The 22260-nt window shown below is 70.3% G+C and overlaps 1 protein-coding gene across 3 annotated transcripts in view; it reads right to left on the bottom strand.

Moving 5' to 3' along the window:
- Positions 1–11399: 11399 nt before the first annotated feature.
- The window catches only part of ZFPM1 (zinc finger protein, FOG family member 1), a 48945-nt gene continuing 38084 nt past the window's right edge, over positions 11400–22260 (bottom strand). For 2 of the 3 annotated variants that reach the window (XM_070061902.1, XM_070061901.1), the window contains exons 5-10: positions 20960–21062; positions 19581–19790; positions 16656–16886; positions 16480–16575; positions 13449–13595; positions 11400–13363 (exon numbers count right to left, since the gene is read on the bottom strand). In XM_070061902.1, the coding sequence (XP_069918003.1) occupies positions 11646–13363; positions 13449–13595; positions 16480–16575; positions 16656–16886; positions 19581–19790; positions 20960–21062 (2505 nt within the window). In that variant the 3' untranslated portion in view covers positions 11400–11645. The remainder of the gene's footprint in view (positions 13364–13448; positions 13596–16479; positions 16576–16655; positions 16887–19580; positions 19791–20959; positions 21063–22260) is intronic. The other variant, XM_070061903.1, reaches the window with a different exon arrangement.

The raw sequence follows: 22260 nt of genomic DNA, 5'->3' as shown, positions 1-22260 counted from the left end.
CCAGGAAAAGCACCTGGATCCTGGCTCCTGCCATCGGATCAGCGCGGTGCGCCGGCTGCAGCGGCGGCCATTGGAGGGTGAACCAACGGCAAAAAAAAAAAAAAAAAAAAGAATTGTCCAACTCCTGGAGAGCCTCCTGTTACCTGGGGAGAGTGCCGTGGTCATGTCCCAGGACACATGCCCTGCACCCCGACAATCTCCGTCCCAGGGCACCCGCCCTGCACCCCGACAGGCCCATCCCAGGGCACCCGCCCTGCACCCCGACAATCTCCGTCCCAGGGCACCTGCCCTGCACCCCGATGGCCATGTCCCGGGGCACCTGCCCCTGCACCCCAATAATCTCCGTCCCAGGGCACCTGCCCTGCACCCTGACAGGCCCGTCCCAGGGCACCTGCCCTGCACCATGATGGCCCTGTCCCGGGGCACCCACCCTGCACCCCGATGGCCCCACCCCAGGGCACCCACCCTGCACCCTGACAGGCTCCGTCCCGGGGCACCTGCCCGCACCCCGATGGCCCCACCCCAGGGTACCCACCCTGCACCCCGACGGGCCGTGGTGCAGAGCTGCCAGAGCTCAGCTACCCTCAGCCAGGGAGCCCCGTCCCCGATGGGACCTCCTACGCCAGAAAAAGCAGCTCGATAAACGGGGGCCCAGCTACGCAAAGAGGCGGGGTGGATTCTTCCCGATGGAAGCAGGGCCCCCGACCCCGTCTGGCTGAACTTGAGGGGAGCCCTGGGGGCCAGGCTCTGGTGATCTGGCTCTCAGGGTCTTTGTCCTGGCACCGTCTCCGTGGCTATGCAGGTGACTGGAGGCTGTCAAACAGGCTCGAAGGGCAGTGGGGTGCCTGCGTCCCGGCCGTTACACCCGGTCACCCACGGCTGCCCACTTAAACCACATGGTGACTGCTGACCTGTTGACCACCGGGTCGAGGCTGCTCCTCGGCTGAGTGCAACCAGAGACGGATGGTCAAAGCGTCACTGGAGCCAATACTCCTTGATGTGGACTCTGAAAATACCGACTCCGACCACGAGAGTCACTTCACAGCCACGGTTTTTAAAGACACGAGGGCTCGAGTGGGAGGCCCGCCCTCCAGCAGTGTGCAAAGTGAGCGGAACCTTCACAGTGGGCCACGCTCACCTTGGACAGCAGGTGCTCGCCCCGGCCCTGTTAAGAATCAGGACAGCCCCTCAGAAGGCCCGGGCCCTCCTGCTTAGGACCGCCCACCCGAGGGACCACCTGTGAAAGCCAGAACCTTTCCTGCGAAACCGTGTCCCGGTCCCTAGAGCCCATCTCCACTCAGGCACGCGGGTCTCAGCGCAGACTCCGCCCCTTGAGTGCCTGCACCTCCATGCCAGCCTGGAGATTCCCTGTCAATCAGAAGTTGGAATCCTGAAAAACTCACCTGCCCAGGGAGGGGCCACTACGGACTCCTCACCCCGGAAACGCGGTCCGGATGGCAGGGAGGCCCCTCGTGGGGAGGACGGACGTGTCCTCGCCCGGACGGCAGGGAGGCCCCTCGTGGGGAGGACGGACGTGTCCTCGCCCGGACGGCAGGGAGGGCCCCTCGTGGGGAGGACGGACGTGTCCTCGCCCGGACGGCAGGGAGGGCCCCTCGTGGGGAGGACGGACGTGTCCTCGCCCCGGGGCTCCGAGTTGACTTGGAAACCAGTGTCAGCACTGATCCTGCACACGGAGCGTTAAGGTCCCCGGGCAAGCGGCCAGCCCGCCCACTGACTCCATCTGCCCTGTCCGCTGTGGAGCAGTTAGCCCAGCCACGTGGGTGCACCAGAGACCTCACCCGGCCAGGCCAGGATGACAGCCCCCGGTCACAGCACCGACCACCAGCTGCCACGGGCGTCTGCCTGGCGATGGCTGGACGAGTGTGCTAGAACAGCCCAGCTCACTGCCTCTGTCAGACAAGCTGGCGTCACCACGAGAGGCGGCTTGTGGCCGGCGGGGGGCTTGGGAGTGCCTGGAGCAGTAGCCGCAGCAGCACCTGGGGGCCCCCAGGCCCTGCCCCGAACAGGCAGGACAGTGCCTCCGAGCCTTGTGTTTCCCGGGCCCTGGGGGACTCCGATGCCCTCTGGGCACAGAAGAGCTTTCCACGGGGCCTGAAAGGACCCAGGCTGGGGAGGGGACCTGGGCAGGACAGGGTGGCTGTCACCGGGCGGCTGCGCATTGGCACTGCAGCCCTGCACAGCGGGCAGTGTGCAAGGTCTGGATCTCAAGTGGATCACAGCGCACAGGGAGCTTCGGGCAGCTGCGCCTCGTGGAGCTTGGTTCCCTTCAGGAGAGCTGGGCGTGGTCCCTCACGGTACGCGAAGACCAGGCTGTACAGGCCATGCAGAGCCCAGGTGGAGTCGGCGTAGTGAGGAACAAAATCGGCAGGGGCCGGACAGCGGGGGCGCTGCGCTTCCCTCAGATAAAGCGGGAGCGTTTTCTGGCCAGGACCCACAGCTGCGGGGCTGCCGCTGGTGGCCGTGTGACTGACAGCACAGCTTCCACCTGGAGCTCCACCCCTCAGGGAGCCCCAGAGGGACGCGTCTGGGTGTACAAGAGGCAGCCCTGGGGCCAGCGCTGTGGCGTAGCGGGTAAGGCCACTGCCTGCAGTGCCGGCATCCCACATGGGTGTCTGTCTGAGTCCCGGCTGCTCCACTTCCAATCCAGCTCTCTGCTGTGGCCTGGGAAAGCAGTAGAAGATGGCCCAAGTGCTTGGGCCCCTGCACCCGCGTGGGAGACCTGGAAGAGGCTCCTGGCTCCTGGCTCCGGATTGGTGCAGCTCTAGCCGTTGCGGCCAATTGGGGAGTGAACCATCAGATGGAAGACCTCCCTCTCCCTCCCCCTCCCCCTCCCCCTCCCCCTCCCCCTCCCTCTGTAACTCAGACTTTCAAATAAATAAATAAAAATCTAAAAAAAGATAATAAAAAAAGAGGCAGTCTTGGTCACTGTGCCCCGGACAGCTCCGAACTACAAACCCCGACATGCTTGACTGGCAGGACGGCCGAGGACCTGGCCGTGCTGTGCTGGCGTGGCGCCTCCGCCCAGCGCCCACAGCAGCCAGGCCCCCCGCTGTCACCGCCCGGACACCCCGGCACACACCATCGGGGGCTTCTCTGCTGCTGCTGGGGGGCGGGGCACCCGGGGGGCAGAGACAGCAGCAAACCTGAGGCGGGGTCTGCTGTGGGCGGGCTGGGGGCACGGGAACATGGCCAATGCCAGAGCCCCTCTGCATTGTGGGCGGGGCGGGGCCGGTCCTGCTGCCGTGGCCATCACTTTCCTGTCTACACAGAAGGAGCCACCAAGGACACCATCAAGGGGGGGTGGCATCGAGGGAGGGCCCAGAGCGGGACAGGGCCGTGGTCTCCCCTCCAGCCTGGGGCAGCTGCGCCCTGCACTCAGGTTTGCCGTGTGTGTCGCGGGCAGACGGTGCCGCGGGGTGGGGGGCACGGGACACCTCAGCTGTCACGGTGGACTTGGCTGGTTGTGGCCGGAGCCCCGTGGCTTGCAGCAAACCCGCCACCTTCACTTCCAGCTGAGGAGGGCTTGGGAGAGCCACCCCTGCGGCACCAGCCACCCCACCTGGCTCCGCTCCCTCCCGCCTCAGCTGGTGGCCTGGCTGCCCTGCACGGCAGAGGGTTGCGGTGATTCAGCACCAGGCGCTGTCCATGGGGTGGAGCCCACGGGGGCATCCAGGTGAAGGCTGGGGCGGCTGCCAGGACGTGGAGGACGTGTCCACGCCCCAGGCCTCCGTGGTGAGCTTCCCCTCATTCCAGGCGGCCCCAGGCAGCAGCAGGGTGCGTTAGCTGGACGCCTGGGGCCCACAGCCTGCCGGTGTAGCTGTCCCTGCTTGCACCCCTTCCCCTCCCAAGGAGCCTAACCCCCTCCCCACACGTCTTTGTGGTCCTGGCTTCAGCCACGGCCTGAAAACCACAGCGCCGAGCCAAGCCAGCACCACTAGGCAGCCTCATCCCGGACACAAACTGGAAGTGACCCAGAAGACTGACGTGCAGCCTGGACCCAAGCGCCTTGGACACGGCCACGCAGAGCAGAGCGAGCGACGTGGCACTCGGTCACAGACGGGGCGCGTGGCGTCGGCACGCACGTCCTCTGCTGGCACCTTCCTGACCTGCCCAGGGGGCCCAGGTGTCCCCCCGCCCCGCCAGTCGCGTTGCACAGTGGAAACGCAAAACTGAGACGGGCGCTGGGCTTTCTGGGGGAGGGGCTATGAAAATTCCCATGCGGGGCACAGCCCCAGCGCAGTGAGGCCGGGTGCGGCCCAGGAACCTGCATGGCAGCCGGCTCCCCCGCCACGGGAAGCCTGGCACTGCAGCCCCTCAGAAGACGGGCGGGGGGATTCTGCTGGGGACGCCGGACCCCGTGGAGGGGCCTGCTCTGCTCACCGGCGCCCTGCAGGCACAGGGCCCGCCTCAGGTGTCCACTGGGACTCCTCAGAAAGACATGGACGGAGCCTGGGGCTGCCCCCGAGCCCCGGATGGGCACAGAGGGCTGAGCAGAGAGGCAGAAACTAGCGGTCCACGGCCCTGCTCGGGAGCGGGGCCCCGGAGTGAGTGAGGCCCGACCGCATGTGGGCAGTGAGGAAGAGGATGCTGGGATGTGACGCTGGGCTCCTCCGCCAGCACGTGGTGCCCGGGGCCATCCCACAACCACCCCACTCTCCGCCTGTGCGGGGGCCACTCTCAGGGTGAGGACGTGGGCCAGTGCCCAGCCCCCCAGGCTAGCACAGGCACCTCTGTACCTGACCCCGGCCCCTGTGACTTCCCTCGCCAGGCTGTGGCCCCGGAGGGCGATGGTGGGCTTCCCTGACGCCTTTATAGCAACAGGAGGCCTCTCGGAGCTGCCTGGGCTCAGGCTGCAGGCCACGGGCCACAGCCCCCACCAGGTGGCTGACGAGGCCTGAGCAGGGCTGTGGGGCGACGGAGGGCTCTCACCAGCGCCTAAGTGGGTGCCGCAGTCGGGGCCGTGGCCCGAGGCAGACAGAGCCTGAAGGTTGCACCCAGGTAGGGACAAGGGCGCCAGCCATGAGAGGCCCTGGGATCCGGTTTGTATACAGTCGGTGCCGACTGTGGGCACTGTGCCTTCCCCTAGATGCAGCCTCTATTTGAGGCCAAGCCCTCAGGGCAAGCAGCGCCGGAGGCAGGGGCAGGTGTTGGCCCCAGTGGGGTGAGCTGCGGTGGACGGGCCAGGGGGCGACTCCTCCCACGTGGCCGCTGTGGACAAGGCACCTCATGCAGGGACATTGGGAGCAGCCCAGGGCGGGGGGGACTTTGCGCTTTTTCGTGACAACGGTGACATGGAACCAAAATGAGCCTGGGCTCACCAACACCAGGGAGTTAGTTCCACGGCCTTCCGGAAACTTCTGTCTCCCAGAATACCTGGGGCACAACCCGCAGGTCTGGGGAGCCGCGAGCAGGCTGCCTCACTCCTGCGACCGGGCCAGGAGTCGGCTCCCTGCTGTCTCCCGCGGGCTCTGCTGGGGCCAGGACGCTCTGTCCCTGGAGCCCACCAACCCGCAGCCGAGCTTGTCCGCCCACCTGACCGACGCCCGACACAAAGCAGCCCCAGCGGCACCCGCCTGCGTCCAGCCCCTCCCACGCAAGCCTCACCCACTCCCGCCCCAGAAGCCCGCCCTGCCTCGCTGGCCAGGGTAAAACCTCCAGCAGCCCTGGACGCCAGGGGCCTCCGTACCTGCGCGGCTGCTGCCGTCCCTGTCGGCAGTCACTGCGGCGGCCCAGTCGGGCTCACCAGATCTGCCGGCTGGCGGGCGCCCAGGTGGGGCTCGCACATGCCCAGGCTGCTCACCCGAGGGCTCCTGGGTGAGGAGGCGGCGCCTGAAACACCTGTAGGCAATCCCGTGTGCTGTGCGTGTGAGCGCTGCAGCCGCACAGGCCACTTCCTGAGTGTCCCCGGGACCAGAGGCGGCCCCGTGGTCACCCCTGGCAGACCCTGAGCCCTGCCCCTGGCATCGGGTCAGAAGGGGGGTGCAGGCACTGCACTGTCGGTCTGGGGTCCCCTTCCTGGTGCTGGGTCCAGCTCTCTGGGGGGCAGGGCCTGGGCGAGCCTCCTTCTCTGGGCTCCAGTCGGGGGGAAGCCGTCGGCAGGCCTGGCAGCTGCAGCTGTGGGACCCCAACCGGGGAGGCCCAGCACCATGAGTCTGAGAACCCTGGGCCGAGCCACCCGGGGTCCCTGGCTCCTTTCCTCTTCCTCTGAAAGGCAGAGAGCATTTGCTCCTGTCCACTGGTCACTCCCGGATGCCTGCAGTGGACGGGGGCACAGGTGGGAGCTGGGAGCACCATCCGGGTCTCCCAGGTCGGGAGGGACCCAGGTACATGAGCCACCCCCCTCACAGCATGTGCATCAGCCGGGAGTGGAGCCAGGACGGGACCCACACAGGTGTCCTAACTACCCACAGCACCGCACCCGGCAAAGAACCTGAAGCCAACACGCCTCACAGGCCACCTGATGACATGCAAACGCATGCAAATGACACGCAGCTGTTGATCCACGTGAACCAAATCCTCGCCTTACGGCTCCACAGGCAGTGTGGACACTGCCTCCTGTGGACGCACCTGCACGAATGCTCAGCTTCTAGAACCTTCTCAGGTCTTCCTGACAGCTGCTGCCTCCCCCACGCAGACCCCCAGGCAGCACCAGGCTCCTCGCTGCCCAGTGCCTGCCCCATCTCCGCGGTTCTTCTGCGGCCAGGGCTGGGACACCCTCCCTGCCTCCCTCATGAGCCCAGACCAGACACCCAGGTTTCTAACCCTTCCTGAGCAACCCAGGGACCCAGCCAGCATGGTGGCCAGACCCACCTGTGCCCAGGAGGTGTGGCAGCTGCCAAAGGGCACCCACAGGGAGTGGGCCTCCTGCAGCCTGGGCCTGGGCGGTGCCAGCTGTGGTCAGCTGTTCTTGGAAACCCCAGCGATGGGGCGTGAGTGGCCACTCCTCCCTGGAGTACAGCACATCAGGTGTGGGCGAGCCGCTGACTGTCCCTGCAGGCAGAGCTCTCTGGGACAGAGACGGAGAGACAGACCTGGGGTGGGCGTGAGGCAGGTACCAAACACAGGTGGGTCCTAGGGCGGCGGTGTCACCGCGGGGGCCTCAGCACGGCCACTCTGCGGGCTGGCCCCAGGCCGCTGGTGCGGAGAAGGCCGTGGGCTCCTCTTCCCTGTGCAGCTGCACTTGGGCCCAGCCCACAGCCGACGGTGGGCGCCCAGTGTCCAGCCCAGCACCGCCCGGGGCTGCTCTTCTCACCCGGTCTCGCTTTCACTTTGAAAACTGTTACTATCTCTTGAAACACTGTGTGTGTGTGTGTGTTGATACGTAATGGGTTCATTCTTATTTTTTAAGATTTATTTACTTTGAAAAAGGCAGAGGACAGAGAGGCAGAGTGAGAGGGCAATCTTCCACGCGCGCTTCATTCTCCAAGTGGCCGGGATGGACAAGGCCGGTCCAGACTGAAGCCAGGAGCCGGCAGCTCTATCCAGGTCTCCCCCATGGGCACAGGGCCCCAAGCACGTGGGCCCCCTTCTGCTGCTTTCCCAGGCCACAGCATTTGGCGCTGGATGGGAAGTGGAGCCGCTGGGATGCCAGTCATACAAGCAGCGGCTTGACCCACTGCGCCACAACACGGGCCGTCTGCTCGGCTTCTACACGAAACATCGGAAACCTTGTGTCGGTCTAAGTACCGGCCGTGGTAAATACGTACAAATCCACAGAGGTAACCCACCCAAAGCTGTTTTCAGTCCTCAGCGATCTTTACAAATTATTGATTTTCATTTTATTTGGAAGGCAGGGAGACAGGTTGGTCCAGGCCGCAGCCAGGAGCCAGGAGCTCAGCCCATCCCAGGCAGGCGCCCGTCTGAGTCCTGGCTACTCCGCTCCGGATCCAGGGACGGCCCGAGCGCTGGGGCCCCTGCCCCGTGTGGGAGACCAGGACGAGGATGCTGGCTGTCGTGGCCATGTGGGGAGTGAGCCCTCCGTCTTTTGCCCTGCCTGTCAAATACAAACATACAGCTTCAGAAATGATGGCTGTGGGGATGGGGGTGGGGGTGGAGTAATCAAATCTGCCATCACCCTCCGCTGTGGCCTGCCCTGCGGGCTCCTGGAGTGGACCCACGCGGGTCCCAGGGAGCCAAAGCCGCTGCCTCCTCGCCCGGCTGCAAGGCTTCAGCTGTGGCTGTTTCCAAACCCCCTGTGTGGTTTTCAACAGCGGCCGTGAGGGGCTGGTGCTGTGGCGCAGCGGTAAAGCCGCCGCCTGCAGTGCTGCCATCCCATATGGGCGCCGGTTCCCACCCGGCTGCTCCTCTTCCAATCCAGCTCTCTGCTGTGGCCGGGGAAAGCAGTGGAAGATGCCCAAGTCCTTGGGCCTCTGCACCCACGTGGGAGACCTGGAGGAAGCTCCTGGCTTCAGATCGGCGCAGCTACAGCCGTTGCGGCCATCTGGGGAGTGAACCAGCGGATAGAAGGTCTCTCTCTTTCAAATAAATAACTCTTAAAAAAAAAAAAAAAAAGCAGCCATGAGAAAACGTGAGCTCAGGCCAGGCCCTGCACTCAGCGGGCAGCGGGTGGCCCCGAGCAGGCTCCTGCGCCCACACCCGTGACCGCTGGTTTTTCTTGCCCCTCCCACGCCTGTCCCCTGCCTGGGCTTTGGCCTGCTGACTGCTCAGCGCCCACCCACCAGGGCTCGGGGCTCAGAGCGCCTCCCTCTCTGACCACGGTGGCCATCCGGGCCCCTCCGCCTCTCTGCCCGGCCTGGACGCTCACCACAGGTGGCCCCCCAACACCTGAGAGGCTGTGCCGGAAGTGGCGCTGCAGCAGCAGCCAGGCCCGGCAGGGGACCCCAGAGCCTCCCGGGGCCTACGGCAGACCCAGCGGAGGGGCCGGGTGCTCCGGGGACGGGGAGGGGGCTTTGGAGGTGGCGAAGGCCTAGGGCCGCGAAGCCTCCAGCAGCCAGCAGAGGCGTGAAGGACCCGCCCACACCTCACACCCTGGGGGACTTCCCGCTGGCCTCTGTCACAGGGCTGCCTCCCGGAGTGACAGGTGCTGCACGCGGGCAGAGCCCGGCGCGGCCGTGCAGGGAGTGCTCCTCCCAGAGGCCAGGCCCCTTGGTCATCAGAGCCCTTCGAGGACAGAGCCCCGGCCGGGCCCAGCGGCTGCAGCAGGCCGGCCGGAGGGAGGGAGCCGTATACAGGAACTCCCTCTGGGGTCAAAGGAGCTGGTGCACATTCCCAAGGCAACACAGGGCACCCAGGTAACGAGGACAAACACGCCTGGTGTGGAGCGGGCACAGAGGCGGCCGGCCCCGGGAGAGGGGGAGCCGCGGCCCCGGACGCCCTGGCAGGTGGCTGCTGTGTTGAAGGCCGAAGCAGCCGGGATTGGCTCAGTGCAGGGCGAGTCCTGGTGTCCTGAGCCAGGTGGACCCAGCGAGCCCCCTCCCCTCGCTGGGCAGCTGGGACACCCAGCACAGCGCGCTCCCCCACCCCGCGACATTCTTCCGGAACATGCTCTTGTCTCAGGGCACCAACCTCAGGGAGTGTGGCCAGCAGGACCGTGGCCCGCCGCTGCTCTGTCTCCCAGGCTGGGCGGGGTTGGGACTGTAGCCAGCGCGCGCTCCGCACAGGGTAGCCGGGGCTCTGGGTGCTACGCCGGTGCCCGCGGCGGAAGTGCGAGCAGCCTCCTCACTGCCTCCCACACCCGCTGCTGTGCTAACCTACAGGTGCTGGCGCTAACGAGGAAGGTGCCCCAGCTGCGACCGCCCTGTGGCACGGGTGTCCCCATCTACCCCTGGAGAACCGGCCAGAGCTTACATAGTGCAGCTTCCCAGCTGGCCTCACCAAGTCGACCTGGGAGCCCTGGCACGTGGCTGCCTGTGCCGGCGCCCCAGGACACACGTGCTGGGCCCGTTCGCCTTGACCCTTGCTGCCCGAAGTGCTCAGGACTGGGGCTGGGAGCCAGGGAGGGCACGGGGCAAGGCCACCTCACCCCCACCCGGCTTCCTCCTTCTCTGGCAGAATCCATGCAGAGGTGGGTGGGCACACCCCCCCCCCCCCGAGCGCCACGTTCACAGGCCACTGCTGCCCCAGTCTCCACCTGCGGTGACTCCAAGGGCTGCCCTCCCGTCTGCAGGGCGGGGTAGGGGTGACTGGAGAGGCCTGCCGGGCAAGGGACACTGCAGAGCAGTGTGGGACCGCTGGGGTGCTGTGGCCATGGCCCAGCTGGCTCTGCAGGCACCTGGGGCAGGCGGCATGCTCCAGCCACGGCCGTGGGTCACCCCTGGAGTGCACCCAGGCCACAGCCCCCCGTGGGGCTTTAGAGTGACCCTTGTCGTGAGCCTCATGCACCCAGGTGGCGTGGACTGACCTGCCGGGTGCCGCCAGTGCCCTCAGGGAGCGAGCCCCAGCCGGCACTGCTCTGGGAAGCGGGTGCAGACCATCGGGTGGCCTTTGGGGCGTCTCGGGGGTGGATTTTGAGGGCGAGGTGGGGGGAAGCAGAGAAGCTGAGCTGCACTCCGGAGAGTGGCCGTTTCCGGCACGTGAACGTGGGTCTCGAGTGAGTGGTGGATGTGCTGTGTCCCCTGGGCAGAGCCGGTGTGGGGCGCAGGCCAGGGGGACGTGCACGGGAGGAGTCTGGCCATCCTGACCTCTGTGGACAGGTGCTCCCCCTCGGGGAAGCACCAACACTTGCGGAGTGAAAGGCCAGCCCGGGAGGGGTGAGACCAGCAGGAAGTGGAGAGGGAGGACAGCCAGGAGCAGGCGCCTGGGCTGAGTGCTGGGGCCGCCTTCCAGGGAGTGGCAGGGCCAGGCCGGGCGGCAGACGGGGTCCACAGGGAGGCAGGGGGAGGGGTCGGACAGAGATGCAGCCAGGGACTTGGGCAGACTTGGAGTGACCGAAGGGGGACACGGGGACTGAGGGGAGCGCCCAGGCCTGGGGGTGCCGCCAGGAAGGTGTGGGACGTGTTCCCGTGACAGGCGCAGGGGGCCCTCTTTCTCTGCAGCAGTGTGTGGGGGGAACCCCGGGGCTGACGTCTGGACTTAGAGGAGGCACTGCTGGACTAGGGTCCTGGGGGTGCGGGAGGGGCTGACCGGGGAGACAGACGCTCAGAGGCGAGCAGCACGGGGGAGGGAGCCGGGGCGGTGCCACAGAGCAGGCTGTGCCAAGGAACCACTGACCACGGATGCACCCGTGGTGGCAAAGTGGCCTGGGCAGGGCCAGTCCTGCTTGGAGGCAGCAGGTGGCTCCCTGACCCAGGCCCAGCGGCTGGAGCCTTCTGTGTGTGTGGTTCGCGGGGGTGAGGGTGGCTGCCTGCCCCCCACCTGCCTCCAGCTTCTCCCTCGGAGCACCTGCTGCCTACCGGAGACCACGTCCCTGACGCTCCCCGCACCGTTAGAAATTTATTCTCTCAGATGCACACGTGAGCGCCGTGCGGTGAACGCTGGGACGGCGGCGGCCTCACCCTCCATGCAAACCATGCACAGTGAGAAGCCGGCTGGGGCCCGCGGGGTGGCTGTCCTCCTCGCCGCCCAGGAGACCCAGCGTGGCCGGCGGCGTGGCTGCAGCTGTTTATTCTCCAGGGGAAGCCAGGCAGCTCCGAGCCGGCGGGGGCAGCAGGCGGGGCGGCGCGGGCTCACTTCACGTGCTCGGCCACGTGCGAGGCGCAGTAGTACTTCTTGTGCGCGATGAAGGTGGACAGGCTGCTGAACCTGATGTTGCACAGGCGGCAGTACCTGGGGGTGCCGCTGGGCACCGGCGGCGCCGCGCCCTTGTCCGCGGGGGCCGGGGCGGGGGCGGGGGCGGGGGCCGGGGCGGGCGGCGCGGCGGGCGACTGTGGCGCGGCGGGCCGCGGGCTGCCGCTGGCCGCGCGGGGCGGCTCCCGCGGCTCGGAGCCGTCCGGGGGGCCGCGGTCGGCCGGCGTCCGAGCCTCGGCCCCCAGGCCGGCCGGGGGCTTGGCCACCAGCAGCCCGTGCGCCAGGCGGAAGTGCTCGATGAGGTCGCCCCGGCCCAGGCCGTTCGGGGGGCAGTAGGGGCAGGCGACGGCGTGCGGCTCGGGCGCGGGCCGCGGCGCGGGGCACGAGTACTGCTTGTGCGCCAGATAGGCGTCGAGGCTGTGGAAGCTCACGCGGCAGGCCGTGCACTCGTGGTAGTCGGCCAGGGCGGACAGGCCGGGCGCGGGCGCAGGGGCGGGCGGCGCGTCCGGGGGCCGGCGCCGCGGCTTCTTGCTCAGGTCGATGGGGCCGTCGGCGGCGGGCGTGGGGCCGCCGCTTCCGGACAGCGGCGACGCCGGGCGCTCCGGGTCGGGCGCGGGCGGCGGGGCGCCCGGGGCGTGCAGCTCGTGCAGCTTGCGGCGCCGGCGCGTGCGCGCGGGCGGGGCGGGCGGCGCGGCGGGGCTCGCGGGCGGCCGGCGCGGAGGCGGGTCGTGGCGCGAGGCGCAGTAGTAGCGCTTGTGCACCGAGTACGTCTCGTGGCGGCTGAAGCGGATGTTGCAGGCCTCGCACAGCGTGCGGCTCGGGTCGTCCTCCGCGTCGTCCACCGAGCTGCCCGGGCTCTGGCTGCCCTCGCTGCCCCGGCCGGCCGTGTCCGCCTCGGTCGTGTCCGCGCCGCTCGCCTCGTCCTCGCGCTCGCCGGGGCCGGGGCCGGGGCCGGGCGGGGAGCGCGCCGCGGCGGGCTCCGCGGGCGGGCCCGGAGGCGCCTTGGGCCTGCGCGCGGCGGGCGCGTCCTCGGGCGCGCGGCGGCCGGAGCAGTAGAGGCGCTTGTGCACCAGGAAGTTGCTGACGTTGTTGAAGGTGATGTCGCACTCGAAGCACGTGGCGCCCTTGGGCGCCCCCGCCAGCAGGGCCGGCGCCCCCGCCGCGCCCGCCTGCAGCCGCCCGTGCACCAGTTCGGACATCTTGGCCAGGATCTCCGAGGCCTGCGGCGCCGCGGAGCCTGGCGGGGCGCCCGCGTCCGGCCCCAGCACGTACTGCGGCAGGAAGAGCGCCCCGGCCAGGCCCAGCTCCCCGGGCACCGGGCTGGAGCCCGGCGTGGGGCTGGACAGCTCGGCCTTCACGCGCGCCGGGGCCGGGCTGCGTGGGGATGGCGTCCGCGAGGGGGCCTGGGGTGCGGGCTCGCCGGGGCCCGGGGCGCGCGCCAACTCCGGCTCCTCAGCCGCCTCAGCCTTGATGGTCCTGGGGGCCACGGGGGGCTCGTGGCCGCCCCCGTTCTGGGGGTCTGCTTTGGCCTCTCCGTTGGTGGCCTCGGCCTGGACCTTCCTGTCCTTTCCCGGCGATGAGGTGGGCGTCAGGCCCAGGTCCGGCGTGGCCAGCGGGCGCTGAAGGGCCGCGTGGGGCTGGAGGCCGGCCAGGGCATCTGTAGGGAGACCGAGTGTGCGCCTCAGGCGGGGCTCCGGCCCCAGGGCGCCAAGGGGAGGCTGCCCATCCCCCCCAGTCCTCACCTGCCGGCAGCTTGGCCGCCGGGTGGCCGGCCCCTGGCGAGTAGATCTCCCCCTTGGAGCCGGGCTGGCACACCATGTGGTTGGTCACCAAGTGGCTGTAGAGGATGTCCCTTGTGGTGGAGATGAAGCCACAGCTGTGACAGACACCTGTGGGCCACGTGCAGAGGTCAGGGCCCCAGGCCCCCCGGCACGGCCCCCTGCCCGTGCCCTGCCCATGCCTCACAGCCCCCTGCCTGTGCCCTGCAGGCCCCCCCACTCGCATGGTCCCCACAGCCCCCCATGCCCCCGCAGCCCCCTGCCTGTGCCCTGCAGGCCCCCCCACTCGCATGGTCCCCACAGCCCCCCATGCCCCCGCAGCCCCCTGCCTGTGCCCTGCAGACCCCCCCACTCGCATGGCCCCACAGCCCCCCATGCCCCCACAGTCCCCTGCACAGTCCCGCAGCCCCCCATGGCCCTGCAGCCCCCCCATGTCCCCACAGCCCCCTGCCCACCCCCCCATAGTCCCCCACACGGCCCCACAGCCCCCTGCCCGCCCCCCCATGCCCCCACAGTCCCCCACACGGCCCCACAGCCCCCTGCCCGCGCCCCCATGCCCCCACAGTCCCCCACACGGCCCCACAGCCCCCTGCCCGCCCCCCCATGCCCCCACAGTCCCCCACACGGCCCCACAGCCCCCTGCCCGCCCCCCCATGCCTCCACAGTCCCCTGCACGGCCCTGCAGCCCCCTGCCCACCCCCCCATAGTCCCCCACACGGCCCCACAGCCCCCTGCCCGCCCCCCCATGCCTCCACAGTCCCCCCACACGGCCCCGCAGCCCCCTGCCCGCCCCCCCATGCCCCCACAGTCCCCCACACGGCCCCACAGCCCCCTGCCCGCCCCCCCATGCCCCCACAGTCCCCTGCACGGCCCCGCAGCCCCCTGCCCGCGCCCCCATGCCTCCACAGTCCCCTGCACGGCCCTGCAGCCCCCTGCCCGCCCCCCCATGCCCCCACAGTCCCCCGCACGGCCCCGCAGCCCCCTGCCCGCCCCCCCATGCCCCCACAGTCCCCCACACGGCCCCACAGCCCCCTGCCCGCCCCCCCATGCCTCCACAGTCCCCCACACGGCCCCACAGCCCCCTGCCCGCCCCCCCATGCCCCCACAGTCCCCTGCACGGCCCCGCAGCCCCCTGCCCGCGCCCCCATGCCTCCACAGTCCCCTGCACGGCCCTGCAGCCCCCTGCCCGCCCCCCCATGCCCCCACAGTCCCCCGCACGGCCCCGCAGCACCCTGCCCACCCCCCCATGCCCCCACAGCCCCCTGCCCGCACCCCCATGCCCCCACAGTCCCCCGCACGGCCCCGCAGCCCCCTGCCCGCCCCCCCATGCCTCCACAGTCCCCCGCACGGCCCTGCAGCCCCCTGCCCGCCCCCCCATGCCTCCACAGTCCCCCACACGGCCCCACAGCCCCCTGCCCACCCCCCCACCGTCCCCCACACGGCCCCACAGCCCCCTGCCCGCCCCCCCCATGCCCCCACCGTCCCCCACACGGCCCCACAGCCCCCTGCCCGCCCCCCCCATGCCCCCACAGTCCCCCACACGGCCCCACAGCCCCCTGCCCACCCCCCCACCGTCCCCCACACGGCCCCACAGCCCCCTGCCCGCCCCCCCCATGCCTCCACAGTCCCCTGCACGGCCCCGCAGCCCCCTGCCCGCCCCCCCATGCCTCCACAGTCCCCCGCACGGCCCCGCAGCCCCCTGCCCGCCCCCCCATGCCCCCACCGTCCCCCACACGGCCCCACAGCCCCCTGCCCGCCCCCCCCATGCCCCCACAGTCCCCCACACGGCCCCACAGCCCCCTGCCCGCCCCCCCCATGCCCCCACAGTCCCCTGCACGGCCCCGCAGCCCCCTGCCCGCCCCCCCATGCCCCCACAGTCCCCCACACGGCCCCACAGCCCCCTGCCCGCCCCCCCATGCCCCCACAGTCCCCTGCACGGCCCCGCAGCCCCCTGCCCGCGCCCCCATGCCTCCACAGTCCCCTGCACGGCCCTGCAGCCCCCTGCCCGCCCCCCCATGCCCCCACAGTCCCCCGCACGGCCCCGCAGCCCCCTGCCCGCCCCCCCATGCCCCCACAGTCCCCCACACGGCCCCACAGCCCCCTGCCCGCCCCCCCATGCCTCCACAGTCCCCCACACGGCCCCACAGCCCCCTGCCCGCCCCCCCATGCCCCCACAGTCCCCTGCACGGCCCCGCAGCCCCCTGCCCGCGCCCCCATGCCTCCACAGTCCCCTGCACGGCCCTGCAGCCCCCTGCCCGCCCCCCCATGCCCCCACAGTCCCCCGCACGGCCCCGCAGCACCCTGCCCACCCCCCCATGCCCCCACAGCCCCCTGCCCGCACCCCCATGCCCCCACAGTCCCCCGCACGGCCCCGCAGCCCCCTGCCCGCCCCCCCATGCCTCCACAGTCCCCCGCACGGCCCTGCAGCCCCCTGCCCGCCCCCCCATGCCTCCACAGTCCCCCACACGGCCCCACAGCCCCCTGCCCACCCCCCCACCGTCCCCCACACGGCCCCACAGCCCCCTGCCCGCCCCCCCCATGCCCCCACCGTCCCCCACACGGCCCCACAGCCCCCTGCCCGCCCCCCCCATGCCCCCACAGTCCCCCACACGGCCCCACAGCCCCCTGCCCACCCCCCCACCGTCCCCCACACGGCCCCACAGCCCCCTGCCCGCCCCCCCCATGCCTCCACAGTCCCCTGCACGGCCCCGCAGCCCCCTGCCCGCCCCCCCATGCCTCCACAGTCCCCCGCACGGCCCCGCAGCCCCCTGCCCGCCCCCCCATGCCCCCACCGTCCCCCACACGGCCCCACAGCCCCCTGCCCGCCCCCCCCATGCCCCCACAGTCCCCCACACGGCCCCACAGCCCCCTGCCCGCCCCCCCCATGCCCCCACAGTCCCCTGCACGGCCCCGCAGCCCCCTGCCCGCCCCCCCATGCCTCCACAGTCCCCTGCACGGCCCCGCAGCCCCCTGCCCGCGCCTGCAGCCCACCTACCGCTCAGCGTGTCTGTGTGCACCTTGAGGTGGCGTTCACAGTTGGCCTTGGTGGTGAAGGCCGACAGGCAGATGAGGCACACGAAGGGGCGCTCTCCTGGAACAGAGGTGGGCGGAGCCCGTGAGTGGGACCCCCGCGGGACGCCGCGCCCGCCGGGGGCGTCCAGCCGGGCTCACCGCTGTGGCTGCGCATGTGGATCTCCAGGGAGCTGGCGCTGGGGCAGCTCTTGCGGCAGTGGGGGAAGGGGCAGACGCGCTCGTTGGGGTGGGGCTCCTTGGGCCTCTCGTCGGCGGCGGCCGCAGCCGGGGAGCCGCCCTGCCGGCTGGCGCAGTAGTAGAGCAGGTGGGCTTGCAGGTTGCGCTCGCTCCGGTACCAGATGCCGCAGTCCTTGCAGGGGAACACGTCCTCTGGGGGGGAGGGGGTGCTGAGGCGGGCGCCCGCCCGGCCACCCAGACCCCCGCCCTGCCCGGGGAGCCGCGCCTCAGCCCTGGCTCCCCTTCCTGTAGGTTTCCAGGGTGCGGGGCCCCAGGGCGGCCCCGGGGGCGGGCATAAGCAGGCAGATGCGGCAGCCCCGCCCCACTCGGGTCAGCCTCTGGCTCTGGCCGGGCTTGCTGCAGCCACACAGTCGACCCCAGGGGTGGCCAGATGCGCTGGGCTGGGGGCTGCCAGCAGGCGAGGGGCCCGCCTTCAGGGGACGCTCTGCTCGGCCCCTGACCCCCGGGGAAGAGGACGGCTCACCTGGAGACCAGGCAGTGCTTCCGTCCCTCCCCGCTTCTCGGCGGTCTGCTGCACGGTCACCAGGGTGGGCCCCCGCCCCTGGGAGGCCCTGGGGTCCCGGAAGCACCGACTGACTGTGGAGGGTCCCCGGCCCCCAGCCCTGCCGTTGTGACTCCCCGGGAGCCACCTCCTTGCTCCGGTCACTGCTGTCAGCTGAGGCCCCGAGGGACCCGCCGCCAGCAGGGGACGTGCAGTGAGGGTCACCCCCGCCGCCAACCAAGGCTGTGTCCTGGGCAGGGCAGCAGGGGGCACCTGAAGACCCCTCCCCTGGCAGCACAGGTGAGACTGAAGCCCTGGACGGCGGCTCTGCTGCCCGAGAGAGCCGGGCAGGACTCGGAAGGGTGACAGGGACATGGGCCAAGGGACAGAGCCTCAGAGGCAGAGCTCGTGGGCCGGGCTGCGTGGAGAGGAAGAGGCAGCGACACTGGCATCCCACGGGGCAGAGCTGGGTCCAGGCCCAGCTGCTTCCGGTCCGGCTGCCTGCTGGCCCGTGGGCTTGGGCCCCTGCCACCCATGAGGGCAGCCTGGAGGAGTTCCGGGCCTGGCCCAGTGACCCGGTGCATGGACCTCGGTCCCTCTGTCACTGCCCTTGCAAACATGTGAACCTTAACCAAGCACCTGGCCCGCAGAGGGGACACGGGGCCCAGGAGCCGCCCATCATACCAGCCACAGGAAGTGTCCCACGAGACCGGAAGTGGCCTCTGCTGCTGCAGGACCATCTGCCGGACCCGGCCCTACTGCCCGCTACCCCCCAGTGGCACAGTCGCCGGCACCAGGGATGTGGCCGTCCAGCCTCCTGTGCCCCAAACCCTGATGTCCCCTGCCACTCTCCGCTAAGGGAGAGGAGAAGCAGGGCCCCCCCTTCCTGGCCCCCACGGAAGCTGGCTCTCAGCTCCCTGGGGGGGGGCCCACGCCGATGTCACCAGTCCCGGCAGCACACACTGCACCAGAACCGCCCACCTCGCTGGCGTGGTTTTGGTCAGGGTCTTGGTGAGCACCATGCTGCTATTTAGTGGTCACTCGTCTGCCTTTGGTCCTGCCATGGCCTGGGCATGGCAGACGCCCACTCTGACCGGCGCCTCCAGCCCTGGGCGCTCCAGGCCTTGCTCGCTGGCCGTGTCCCCAACTGCCCCCAAGGCTCCCCTGTAGCATTGCTGGGTGAGGCCGCTCAGCAGGGTCCGCCCCAACTCCCAGGCAGTGCCAGCCCCGGCCAGCGTCCCCGCGATGGCCATACCCAAAGCCCCGGCCCCACGTCTGCTGCCGGCGGACACGAGCTGGCTGCCCCCGCCGGCGGACACGAGCTGGCTGCCCCCGCCCCCATGGCCAGGCGTCTGGAAGGGGGGCTTCCACCTGCGGCCCGCAGTGGGCAGTGGGCATCCGGGGTGGACTCCACATAAAGCCCCCGGGGGCCTGGCAGGAAGTTGCTGGCTAAGCCGCCCGGGGCCCATGCTACACGGCCTGGGGCTTCACCCCGACCCTGGCTCCTGACCGCTTCCTGCCTGGCTCGGGTCACTGGGACCCTGACCCCCACAGGGAAGACCTGACGGGAGCTCCCAGCCCCCAGCTGTGGCCACTGCAGGCATCTGGGACAAAGGGTGGGGAGGGGCCTCCGTTTCTGTCTCAGATAAATGAAAACGCCTTTGGGGGAGCCTGCATTGGAGAGCAAACCCAGGCGCCCCGCCCGACCAGTGCTGCCTCGGGGGCCACGGGGCAGCCTGGCCACGTCTCGTGTCACCGTGGGCTGAGGCAGGCTCTGAGAGGTGTGGTTGGACCCTGCAGAGTGGCGGCTACCGGAGAGGCAGGCCTGTGCCACCGACCTGCTGTCACCCACAGGGCTCTGCTCACGGTGTCACACGAGGCTTCTGGGAGGAGGGGCCTGGATTCTCCCTCAGTGTCCCCCAGGCGCTGGCCTTGTCTAGAGCCCCTCCCCCAGCGGCGAGGTGGGCGCAGGCCTTGTCTAGAGCCCCTCCCCCAGCGGCGAGGTGGGCGCAGGCCTTGTCTAGAGCCCCTCCCCCAGCGGCGAGGTGGGCGCAGGCCTTGTCTAGCGCCCCTCCCCCAGCGGCGAGGTGGGCATGGCACCTAGTGTGCCGGGCCAGCTGCGCCCCCCGGTGGGGGCAGTGCCGGCTAGGGAGCCCCTGCCCGCCAGCCGGTGCCTGTGGCTGGCCCACGTGCTGGACCATGCCACTGTGGGCTCCGCCCCCATGTCCGTGGCACAGCTGCCCCTCCCCCCTTTCCTGCCCTTTCTCTCCACAGCCGGTAGCTGGCACCCCCCCCCGGGCGTGGCCGGCACAGCGGTCTTCACAGGCCTGGGGCTGGCTACTCACTGTTGACGACGGCTGTGGCGAGGATGGACGCCATGCCGGCCTGCTGGGGCAGCAGCCGGATGTCGCTGGGCGTGGGGACCGGGCCCTGGGGCTCTGCGGGCTCCTTCTTCACGGGGTGGCTGGGGATGCGGCAGCACTCGGCCACGAGGAACACGCTCAGGAGCCCACCCACGGGCACCGGCTTGGTGACCCTGCACCACAGGGCTTCGTCTGCAAGGACACAGCCGACCATGACGCTGGCGGCGGCAACATGGGCTCATGGTCGCCGGCTGCCTGGCCTGCTCCTCACGGGCCCAGGCCAAGGCGGGGGCGGCCATGCCCAGGGCCACAGCTGTTCCCCTCTGCTCCTTGGGCCTCCCTGTCCCGTGCACAAGGCTGCACTGTTTTCAGAAAAGGAGAGACATTTGGGACAGGTGCAGCGGCCCTTGGCCCCCTAGGGAAAGTGGTGGCTGAACCTGGGGCTGAGATGGACGCTCTACAATGCTTGCTACAAGTTGGCAGAGCAGCTATTCCTGTGGTGGCCTGAAGGGGGCAGCCCTGGCTAACGAAATCCAGGGCGAGCGCAGCCAGCTTGGTCTACGGGCGGGCTGGCAGCCAGGGCTCCGCCGGCCTCAGGGAGGAGCTGCCCTGTACCCAGTCCTGCCCCTCCCTCCCCGGGTGGGTGCCGTGTCCCTAGCTATGGTTCTGCAGGACCCGGTCACTCTCACAGTCGAACTGCACGGAGCCCTGCTCGTCCCGGCTGGCCACATGGCCGCCACACGTGGCCGGAGCAGGGCTGCCCGTGTTGGCAGGAGGGGCAGCACAGCAGTGCCCGCAAGCCAAATCCTGAGTGCAACCACAGCTGACCACCGCTGGCGGCGCCCAGCCCCCGTGCTCTCTGAGCGCTGGGATGCGCCTGGGTGAGGGGCTGGCCTAGCAGTTGGGTCTGCGCCTGCACCTGCTCCAGCCCTGGTTCTCCGCGGCCTCTGGCCCCTCCCACCGCCGGTGCGCCACCCAATAGGCTGCAGGCAGAGGTGACGCCGGTGGAGGTCTCAGAACATTCTAGCAAGACAAGCTCCCACCTGCAGTTTCTGGGCTGAGGGTGGGGGCCCTGTCCTGCTCCCACTGCAGAAGGCAGGAAGGGCGGGCCGGGCAGACACGGGGTGAGCTCTCAGTGCCCGCACGCCTGGGGGCACGGCCACAGGCACCCAGGGCTGACCCCAAACACACGGGGCCGCCCCTGGTCCATGTGGCCACAGTGGGTGCTAACGAGGGCACTGGGTGTAGCCCAAGTGCCTTGTTACCCCCGCCCGCCCCCACCATTCAGACTGGTTTCCCTTTAAGGGCCAGCCCAGGGAGAGCCTAGTGTCCCCACCCCCGGAAGGCCACTGGACACCAACCCTTCCTGTAGATCTCAGAGTTGGCTTCGGCCTGGGTCAGGGCCTGGGGCAGCGTCTTCAGCCAGCAGGCCTCGTCCACCCTCAGCAGGGGCAGGGCTCCATCCTGGGGAGAGCGGGGGCGGGGGCGGTCAGCACAGGAAGAGCCGGGCGCTGCCGTCCAGACAGGCGCTGGCCTCTCGGAGACCAAGGCCTGGTGAGGCCAGGCCCTCTGCTCCACACACAGCCGGGTGACTGGGGCCTGGGCCCACCTCAGGCTCCTCCCCACGGCCATGCCCAGGAGGAGCCCCTGGGCCTCGTGCCCCCCACTACGGCGGGGGGGGGGCTCCCTCCTGGCATGGGGCGTGGCAGGGCTGCCTTTGTTCCTGGGGACAGGCAGCATTGTCCCCCGCACAGCAGGCACCTCCTGGCCGTGTGACGGGGAGGAAGCGGGCACAGGAAGGGGAGGGTCCTGCTGGCCCTCTGCAGTGGGCCTGAGGGTGGGGAAGCCACGCCCTCTGGGCTCCGCTCTGGGGGCTGCTGGCCGGCCAAGGCCACCTCACTTCCTGCACCCCTGGTGCCCAGAGAGGGCTGGGGCAGGGGGGTGGCCGCCGCCCCGACAGCCTCAGCCCCCGTCCCCTCCCTTGCAGCGGCCACGCCCCAGCCCTCCTGCCTCGTGTCCTGCGGCCAGGGGTGCGCGGGGCCGTCAGTGCCAGGGGCAGCGTCTCCAGGTGACAGCTGGTGACTCTGGCTTCCGGGAAAGGTGTCAGCCGAGCCGAGCCTGCCTGAAGCAGGGAGCCAGTGGCTTCCCAGAAGGCCCCCGTGGCGGGCAGCAGCCGGGCTCTGCACAAGCAGTGGAATTGAGGGACAGCCCGTCCATGGGGCCCCAAGGGCCGGGACCTCCTGGTGACAACTCAGCGAGGCACAGTGCCACATGCACCCCAGCCCGGGCTTCCCAGGGGGCACGGGGCTCCAGGCCACCTCATGGCTCCGAGGCCGCTCGGCGGAGCTCCTGGCCCGGTGCCTGCTGGATGAGTGGCCGTGCTCACCCTCGTTCTCCCCGGGGCTCCGCAGGCGGTGGGCCTGGTGGCACAGGCGGGGCCCCCGGTGGGGCACCTGGGGGGGCCATGGCCGGGGAGGAGCCCGCAGCAGCGGCCAGGTGACCCTCAGGGCTGCAGGGCAGGGGCCTCCCCAGTCTAATGAATATTAATGAGTGGGGGAGGGTGAGAAAATGACTGCCCGATCCCGCGATGGGCTGCGGCGACGATATGAAATCTAATTATTCGTCCCAATATTTCTAAACCTCAAACTGAGACTGACAGGCT

The sequence above is a fragment of the Oryctolagus cuniculus genome, chromosome 18, assembly GCF_964237555.1.
Source record: "Oryctolagus cuniculus chromosome 18, mOryCun1.1, whole genome shotgun sequence".
NCBI classification, from domain to species: domain Eukaryota; kingdom Metazoa; phylum Chordata; class Mammalia; order Lagomorpha; family Leporidae; genus Oryctolagus; species Oryctolagus cuniculus.
The sequence above is the reverse complement of the archived record's forward strand: the minus strand, read 5'-3'. Positions and strand labels throughout refer to the sequence as shown.